Genomic DNA, 10,404 nt, shown 5'->3' with positions numbered 1-10,404 from the left:
AGTCAGAAAGGGGTGGTCAGAGTGGAGGTCTTATAGACGAAAGACAGAAAGGGGTGGTCAGAGTGGAGGTGTTATGGACACAAGACAGAAAGGGGTGGTCAGAGTGGAGGTGTTATGGACACAAGACAGAAAGGGGTGGTCAGCGTGGAGGCCTTATGGACACAAGACAGAAAGGGGTGGTCAGAGTGGAGGCCTTATGGACACAAGACAGAAAGGGGTGGTCGGAGTGGAGGCCTTGTGGACGCAAGACAGAAAGGGGTGGTCAGAGTGGAGGTGTTATAGACGAAAGACAGAAAGGGGTGGTCAGAGTGGAGGTGTTATAGACGAAAGACAGAAAGGGGTGGTCAGAGTGGAGGCCTTGTGGACGCAAGACAGAAAGGGGTGGTCAGAGTGGAGGTCTTGTGGACGAAAGTCAGAAAGGGGTGGTCAGAGTGGAGGTCTTATAGACGAAAGACAGAAAGGGGTGGTCAGAGTGGAGGTCTTATGGACGAAAGACAGAAAGGGGTGGTCAGAGTGGAGGCCTTATGGACACAAGACAGAAAGGGGTGGTCAGAGTGGAGGTGTTATGGACACAAGACAGAAAGGAGTGGTCAGAGTGGAGGTCTTATGGACAAAAGACAGAAAGGGGTGGTCAGAGTGGAGGTCTTGTGGACAAAAGACAGAAAGGGGTGGTCAGAGTGGAGGTGTTATGGACACAAGACAGAAAGGAGTGGTCAGAGTGGAGGTCTTATGGACAAAAGACAGAAAGGGGTGGTCAGAGTGGAGGTCTTATGGACGAAAGACAGAAAGGGGTGGTCAGAGTGGAGGCCTTATGGACACAAGACAGAAAGGGGTGGTCAGAGTGGAGGTCTTGTGGACACAAGACAGAAAGGGGTGGTCAGAGTGGAGGTCTTGTGGACACAAGACAGAAAGGGGAGGTCAGAGTGGAGGTCTTATGGACACAAGACAGAAAGGGGTGGTCAGAGTGGAGGCCTTGTGGACGCAAGTCAGTAAGGGGTGGTCAGAGTGGAGGCCTTATGGATACAAGGCAGAAAGGGATTATCAGGCGGATATGAGGCTTTATGGGCAAAGGACAGAAAGGGTAGATTAGAGTTGAGTAGAGGGTGAAAGGCAGAAAAGGGATGGTTACGAAGAGTGGAGGCCTCATGGGAATCCTGGTGTCAATATTAAAAATGAAAATTGAGAACAATTAATTCTAGGTTGTTGTATGATTGCTAAAACTAAAAGGTAACTGGGGTTTGAGGCCAAATCTGTGTTACCTGCAACACACATGTTAAAGGTCCAAAAGGGTTTCATAATCCCTGAAGTCACTTCATGAAATTAAAAATGTTCACGTAACACTAGTACAGGATACACGGGTATATAATTGTCCGTAGTTCACGTAACACGAGTACAGGATACACGGGTATATAATTGTCAGTAGTTCACGTAACACGAGTACAGGATACACGGGTATATAATTGTCAGTAGTTCACGAAACACGAGTACAGGATACACGGGTATATAATTGTCAGTAGTTCACGAAACACGAGTACAGAATACACGGGTATATAATTGTCATTAGTTCATGAAACAAGAGTACAGGATACACGGGTATATAATTGTCATTAGTTCATGAAACACGAGTACAGGATACACGGGTATATAATTGTCAGTAGTTCATGAAACAAGAGTACAGAATACACGGGTATATAATTGTCATTAGTTCATGAAACAAGAGTCATTAGTTCATGAAACACGAGTACAGGATACACGGGTATATAATTGTCATTAGTTCATGAAACAAGAGTACAGAATACACGGGTATATAATTGTCATTAGTTCATGAAACACGAGTACAGGATACACGGGTATATAATTGTCATTAGTTCACGAACCTATAGTACTGGATACACAGGTATATAATTGTCGTTAGTTCACGAAACACGAGTAGGGGATACACGGTTATATAATTGTCATCAGTTCATGAAACAAGAGTACAGGATACACGAGTATATATTTGTCATTAGTTCACGAAACACGAGTAGAGGATACACGGGTATATAATTGTCATAGTCTTGCATAATTTGCTCCAAGTGGATGAGATGCGAAGCTGGATCAGCGTATGCTGTTACATCTATGGCGCTGTTCTGCAGTCTCATCTTCGAGTATCTGGAGTCTGGATTCAAGCTGACGAAATGTCCTCTTTTTTGCGCATGACTTACTGCATGATCAAACACTAAAGGGAAAACACTATTTTCCACATAACCAAGGATGGAATCGAATTGACAAAATAATCCTGGACACGAATACAAAAAAACACTTCCTTCTCCATATATTTACAGATATTGTAAAGAACAAATATGACAAAAAAGAAAGAAAAAAATAAAGATATAATACATTTCATTTTAAAAGTGTTATATTTAATTTCTATGTGTAATATCATTATTAATGTAAGTAATAAATTACTGCTATATAAACTATATTATCACTATGTAAATACATATGAATATATATCATTTTGATTTAATTTTCAGGTAAACGCAGGTAATGTTTATATAACAAAAATAACATGTTGGCAAAGTGGGAAGGAACCGGTTGCACCGATGTGCCATATGGTATTGGAGAGTATCGGTGGTCAGTGTCCGAGTTGATACGCTCCTGCCAGACATTGCAAGGATATGCAATCCGAAAATGTGATTAAAGTTGCGATATTTTATATGTAAAGTTATATATGATAAATGCCTTCATATATAGCATTCGTCTCATATTTAGTTCCATCCACATAGCATGAAACATTGTACAGATTCACCGAACGTAGTAACTCGTGTCAATGTTAATTCGACAGCAATAGATAATCAGTATGTGACAAAAATGTATACCATTAATTAACTAGTTATATTGCCCCTTTACGGACGTTCTTGTCCCTACCACATGAAACAAAAACTTTGCAATCTTCACCGGGCAATACACCTCAACAGTGCCCCTGTTCCTTTGATACAAGCATTGTATATCGCTGTAGTGACAAATAGATGCGCCTGTATACATGTATAACATAATCTTATGCCAATTATAAATGTGAACAAGAATCGGAATATTATATAGTCGATTACAATAAACTCCAGCCATAAAATGACGATAACAACCCCCCAAAAAACAGCCAATCTGGGTGAGGTATATTATTTAACAGCCATACGGGTGAGATATCACTAAACGGCCAATGGAAGTGAGGTATCGTTAAAAAGCTAATTGGATGAGATATATTTTTAAATAGCCAATCGGGTGAGATATTATTAACCAACCAATCGAAGTGAGGTATCATTAAACAGCCAATCGGAGTGAGGTATCATTAAACAGCCAATCGAAGTGAGGTATCATTAAACAGCCAATCGAGGTGAGGTATCATTAAACAGCCAATCGGAGTGAGGTATCATTAAACAGCCAATCGAAGTGAGGTATCATTAAACAGCCAATCGAGGTGAGGTATCATTAAACAGCCAATCGGGGTGATGTATCATTAAACATTCAATCGGGGTGATGTATCATTAAACAGCCAATCGAGGTGAGGTATCATTAAACAGCCAATCGAGGTGATGTATCATTAAACAGCCAATCGGGGTGATGTATCATTAAACAGCCAATCGAGGTGATGTATCATTAAACAGCCAATCGAGGTGAGGTATCATTAAACAGCCAATCGAGGTGAGGTATTATTAAACAGCCAATCGAGGTGAGGTATCATTAAACAGCCAATCGAAATATAATGAAATTCATCACCAGTTTTATTATTTCTACATAATTTACATATCCTGTCAGCTCTATCTATATTTTCCCACCTGCCAGTTTCAATTGGTAATTTATGATAACATATTCTAAATTTACACAACATTTTTTCACTTTCACATCTAAAACATCAAGTTATTTTTCAAAACACAGTTCTTCTTAACAGATTCGGTAACTTGTAGCTTTTGAAGAGTTTTCAACATCAGATTTCCATTTTTGCATAAACTGGTCTTTCACCTTATTTTTTACATAATTAAATACCCATACAGGATCAATATTATTTTACTGTAAACCATGTATAACCAATTCCAATCTTCTAACATGTGTTTTATACATTTTACACAAGGACAAATCATATTTCCAATAATGAATTTAAAATACAAATCACTACACATCAACGAAGAATTATTTTTTCAGATTTTCCAAACAAAAGGCTTGCCCAATAATTGATCATTCTGTTTTAAATAGAAGTGGACAATGGTTAATCTCTAAGTTTTCCATACAGCATAAATGAAGCATAAACTTTTGCTTGTCCGGAGATCTCTCCTACATGATTGATTGATCTCTTTGAAACTTGATATGCATTATAATAATGATATGCCTTTGTGTTTCCCAGAGCGGAATTTTGATTCGACTATGTATACGAAAGTTATTGCTCTTTGTTTATTTAGGAGATCTACATTTTGGACTGATATTTATTTATTTTTTTTTTTTGAAACTTGGTATGCATTCTAATCATGATTTGTAGTTGTGTTTCCCAGAAAGGAATTTTGATTCGACTATTTTTTGCAAAAGTTATAAGTGAAGTCATTTAATGATACAAGGCACTGATAACAATACCAATAAGATCAAAGCATTTTACTTTTAATTCCTTGATTTAGATTTTGCATTTTCTTTAATTTTTTTTTTTCAAATAAATACAACACAAAACCAACATTATTTCAAACCATTATGACATTTATAATTATTTTAATGGTATTTTGTCAAATCCAAGGCTTTGTAATATACAGTCATATCATGTGAAGTGTATAAACATCTGTTTAAAGAGAGAAGCACTCTACATAACCCGTTATTTAATTCTTGAATTATATATATAATTAGTGTCATATAAAACAATGAGAACATCATGACAATATGATGGTGGTGTGAATTCTGATTAAGAAAGACGACGGTAGGTAAAAGGTAAAAGTTATTTTCATCATGTATTGCGACCATCCCTCTCCTTCAAACCATCCTGTAGTTGATAGGCGGGCCTGTAACAGACCACGCCCCTGTCGTCTATATACTGTAGTACAGGGTTCGGATGGGTATTGTTCATGCTGCCCAGAGAAGTGTACCTATTAAGTAAAAAACATGTCCTATAATGCTAAAAAAATCACTTGTCTATAATGAAAAATGAATAAGTTTTGAAATATATTGTAATATTTTAGAGAGAACGGTCAAGAACGCTCTGTAATTTTTAAATAGGGAAACCAATTAACAGATAATTCTAAAGGATCAAATTTTTAAAGATACTTTGGATCAGATTTCTATGCTAAAAATTTTAGAAAATAAGAATCCTCATAATTATTTTGAACAGACTTGCAGTGCCCATAAGCTGTAGCAGTTCATATTCATTTATTATGAAGAGTAAGAAATATCAACATTTGTTTTGAGATCATGTAACTGTCCAAAAAACATGACAAAATTATCATGTTCATGTTGTCATCATCAAAATAAAGTGATGAAATAATATACCATATTTATTCTCATAGAAGCCTTTCGTCTAGTGAAACAAATTTTGTACTGTATTTATTCTCAAATAAGTCCCTCTCCTGATGTAAATGTTTAGTACCGTACTAATCCTCAAATATTAAGCCTCTCCCCCAATGTAAAAGTTTAGTACAATATCTATCCTTAAATAAGCCACAGTTCCTAAAGAAAAAGTAAAGTACCATATTTTTTCTCAAAAAAGCCCCCTCATCTATTGAAAAAGTTTAGTACGACATTTATCCTATAATAAGTCTCCTTCCTTAGTTTAGTATGAAAGTTTGGGAGGGCTTATATGTGTACCACTTTCAGCTTACTATTTTAAAATTGATGATTCTGCAAAAATGAATGAGGGCACTTATTTGTGGACAGGGGCCTTATTTGTTGATAAATACAGTACTGACCTATGGTGATTAACTAATATACTGACCCTCTGTCATACAGACTGGAATACGGGATATAGAGTGACCGTAAAAAGAACCAGACATCTGAGTAGGACCAGTCTAACATTGGGTTAACTCGCATCAGCTGTGGCCAATCAGGATCAGTCATTGAAAATCCCTCCAGGTGACCTGGGTGTGGAAAATTCATCAGAAAGTAGGTTTTACATCCTGCCAGGTGTGACATTCAATAACATAGTGTGAAAAGGTGTTGGTGACAAAATTTTACAAAGTTATGATATACGACTACCGAAACCTGTAACATGATCATTATTGATTGTCAAGCTAAAGGTGACAGACACATCTAACACCAGATTTTAGGTGACATCATGATTGATAACAATAGTAGAGAATGAATGTGATAGAAAACAACAGGCAGATACATGGAATTAGGTGAGACTGCCTCAGAAATGGTTTCATATTGCTAAATGAAAATGATAATATATGTAAAGCTAATTATCAAACAATAATGAATATAAATATCACACATTCTATTGTGAGATCAAAAACAAAATGAAGAATAGAAGTATAATCATCCAGTAAAGATTAAACACATACCATAACTTTAAATACAAGAGGCCCAGGGGGCCTGTATCGCTCATCTGGTTTTCATAATGAGTTAAGTATATTTGTCACTGGTATTGCAATGTCAATAAATCCTAGGCATTTTATATGGGTATGTGAGGTTTTAATGCCAAACAAGAGGCCCAAGGGCCTTAATGGTCAACTGACTCTAAAGACCCTTGTACTATTGTAGCATACATACTCAGTAGCAAGTATAGTGGCACAGAAATGGCCATGGCGGCCATTGTGGATTTTGGACCGAGCAGAAAATAAACAGCACTTGGTAAGGACCATCTCAAGATTATTTCAGGTAAGTTAGAGCTGAATCCCAATGGTGAAACTTTAGAAGAGGTTTGAAATGGGTGTTGTTCAGGAAAACCATGATTGCACAATCATGTTACAAAATAGCCACCTTGGCTGCCATGTCAAAGTTATTACGAGGCCAAAAAATAACAATACTTTGTTGGCTCCCCTTCCTTAACATCCTCACCAATTTCCAGTTCAATGGCACCAGTGGAACTGGAGAAAAAGTTTAAAATATGTTTTTCAAGATGGTGGCCATCTTGGATTTCAGACAGATCCAAAAGATAACAAAACTTGGTCAGAATCATCTAAGGGTCCTTTCAGATAATTTAGTGCTGAATCCCACAGTTGGAACTTGAGAAGAAGTTTGAAATAGGTGTTGTTCAGGAAAACTATGATTTTTTGCAATCATGTTACAAAATGGCCGCCATGGTTGCCGTGTCAAATTTTACGAGGCCGAAAAATAAAAGAACTTTGTTGGCTCCTCTTCCTTAACATCCTCATCAATTTCCAGTTCAATGGCACCAGTGGAACTGGAGAAGAAGTTTAAAATGTGTTTTTCAAGATGGCGGCCATGGTGGCCGTCTTGGATTTCAGACTGATCCGAAAAATAACAACACTAGGTCAGGATCATCTAAGGACCATTTCAGACAAGTTTCAGCTCAATAGCACTGATGAAACTTGAGACGAAGTTTAAAATGTGTTTTTCAAGATGGCGACTATGGCGGCCATCTTGGATTTCTGATCGGCCCGAGAAATAACCAGCACTTGGTCAGGATTATCTCAGGATCACTTCAGGCAAGTTTCAGCTCAATAGCACTGGAGGAACTTGAGAAGAAGTTTAAAATGCGAAAAGTTTACTGACGGCGCTCTGCAAACGGCGACGGACGAAACACGATGGCTACGGCTTCAGGTCAGATGACCTAAAAATGCATTAATTCATGAAATGAAATTGACTTTTGGCAACGCCATAGGTATGCTACCACACAAATTTAAGTGATATCCATTGCTTAGTTCCAGAAAAGAAGTTGTTTAAACCAATTGACCCCTTTTAACCCCACCCTCTGCCCCCAGGGGTGTCAGTTCCTTCCTTTATAAAATTTTGAATACCTACGCAAAAGGATGCTACCATGCAGTCAAATATGAGCTATATCCATTGCTTAGTTTCAGAGAAGAAGTTGTTTTTATCAATTTAGCCAAATTGACCCCTTTTGGCCCCGCCCCTCAGCCCCCATGGAGGTCAGCCCCACCATTTGTACAATTTTGAATCCCGACACCAAAAGGATGCTCACAGTCAAATATGAGCAATATCTATTGCTTAGTTTCAGAGGAGAAGTTTTTCATATCAATTTAGCCAAATTGACCCCTCTTGGCCCCTTAATAAGTAATTTAGACTGGAATCATGTCCTTATTTTCAATTTTCACTTTTTTTTATGATTTTCTTTAATTTTTTTTTTTTTTTAATCCAATGTCATGCATAATATGTGCCTCCTGCATCAAAATGTGTCTGTATAAAAAGTACCCAGATAGTTTTTATACATCAGCCAAAATGTACCCCCCTTGCATAAAGAGTAAAGGTTTCATATGTTGATCCTCAGTCATAACTGGTGGTAGTGACAAAAAAAATGTATAAAACTCAATTTTCTGCCCACAGGGGTGGTGCTTTGATTGACACACCCTGTGTTCTGCATTCTTATATATGAAGTCAACCTACTAGAATAAGGATCTGTATTTCTGGTTCCCATTACAACAGCCTTGATGTTAGGATGTTGGGTATGAAGATCTCCCAGGCAGTCTCGAATCCTACCATTGAAACTCAGCATGTCTAAGTTGTATCTAGATACAATTTTCAAAAAGAAAGCATGAAAATATTGCTGAAAAATAAAATGGAGGACTTCACACATTTTTATTATTACTTATCTGTATGATGACATTCATTTTTCTCTGAACTTAACTCGTGTCACCACTGGAGAGCAGCGAACAATTACTTATATAAACTACAATGTAATTACCTCATCATATCAAAGCAAACAGCTACATATTGTCAAAGAATTTTCTTTCACACAATTTCTGTTGTTTTCATTTATTTAAAAGAATTGCATGTTTGGAAAGTATTTTATCGTAAATTGTGCTATTTTTTAAAGATTTTTTTATGCTGCATGAAGGCATGAATACATGTACTGTTTCAGATACTTTGAAAAGCTAGCATGTCATGTACATAATTATTATGTATCCTGCTTGTGTTACCCAAATGATCTTTACCTGTCCCTGGATAATTGTATAAACTGCTCCACTTCCGGGAAAGGTAGCTTACTTCTAATATATAGTGCTTTTAATTTGTCACCATAATCTGGATACTTCCTGTAAAATAAAAAGTTGACTTGGAAATGAAATGGAGATGGAAGTTTACAGACGAACAAACATTTGTTCAAGGTTCTCGTGAAATATTGGCCTGAATATACCAGATTTCTTTTAAAAAAAAGTTTTAAATCCAGTAAGGAGAAAGATTTGGTCTTAAAATTCGTAAATTATCACTACAATAAAATAATCAAACATGTTTTCAGTGTAATTTTTATTTCAACCAATATCATCACTTTAATGGCAGAGAAATGTGAATCTAAGAACCCACTCAACATCCGGTTATCGAAATGTCAAATCTTTAACAATTAAAAAAGGCATTTCCAGATTATAATTATTCATCTAAATTTCAGAAAAAAAAGAAAGAGAAATCACTGCAAACTATCTGACATATTTGATGACTTGAGAATATCTAAGTTTGTTAGATGTATCAGCCCAAGAACAGCTGGAGTAATTTTGATTTAGTACCTCATTGAATAACAGCCTCAAAAACACAACCACCTTGTCATGATCTATGATTTCAATTTCCTTGACAATCACAAATGGAAACCTTGAAACTCCTGTGATACACATGATACTTAACCTTTTGATAACTGCATGAAATAAATGTAATATGGCTGTGCAATCTTTTCCCCCATTAAATCCAATACACGTTTCTTCTAATCTGAAAAGATGAAAAAAAAACAAAAAAAACTTAAAGAATTTTTTTTTTCACATTCTGAAAATATCACTGAAAACATTCAACTGTTCACATCACTTGGTGTAAGCTTTGTTTTGATAATTTGTATACTTTGATATTTATCAATATGCATTAATTGTCAATGTCAACATTTTCAATCTCTTGGTTAAATTAATCAACATGCAGTGATTATTTATTTTTCAATTTGATTGATCATATGTGTGTGTGTGTGGGTGAGTGTATGCAAATTCTTTCGCTGAGAATATATGTATATAGTACTTTAAAACCTTGATTTATGGTGAAGTAAAATTATTACAATGTACTGTCGTGATTCTGAACACAAATTGATCATGAATGTAAACCATTCTCAATTGTGTGCATGTGGTTTATTTTTCCCAATGAAATTATTAAATATATCCAGTTTTTTTTATACACCGGGGTAAAATCTAGCAAGCCTATGTTCCTCATATTCCTTATTGTTTTACACTTTTACTGAACAAAAATTTCCCAATTTCTGCCAGATGGCTATTTTATAAAATTACAAGCTTA

The 10,404-nt window shown here is 36.2% G+C and overlaps 1 protein-coding gene across 1 annotated transcript in view; it reads right to left on the bottom strand.

Annotated features, from left to right (window-relative positions):
• Positions 1–3,743: 3,743 nt before the first annotated feature.
• LOC117335540 (FAD synthase-like) overlaps positions 3,744–10,404 on the bottom strand; it is a 31,269-nt gene continuing 24,608 nt past the window's right edge. The window contains exons 9-13 of the mRNA XM_033895611.1: positions 9,760–9,840; positions 9,081–9,179; positions 8,533–8,654; positions 5,942–6,083; positions 3,744–5,099 (exon numbers count right to left, since the gene is read on the bottom strand). Coding sequence (XP_033751502.1) covers positions 4,961–5,099; positions 5,942–6,083; positions 8,533–8,654; positions 9,081–9,179; positions 9,760–9,840 — 583 coding nt within the window. The 3' untranslated portion in view covers positions 3,744–4,960. The remainder of the gene's footprint in view (positions 5,100–5,941; positions 6,084–8,532; positions 8,655–9,080; positions 9,180–9,759; positions 9,841–10,404) is intronic.

The sequence above is a fragment of the Pecten maximus genome, chromosome 10 (genome assembly GCF_902652985.1).
Source record: "Pecten maximus chromosome 10, xPecMax1.1, whole genome shotgun sequence".
Taxonomy (NCBI): domain Eukaryota; kingdom Metazoa; phylum Mollusca; class Bivalvia; order Pectinida; family Pectinidae; genus Pecten; species Pecten maximus.
This window is presented reverse-complemented; position numbering and strand designations above follow the sequence as displayed.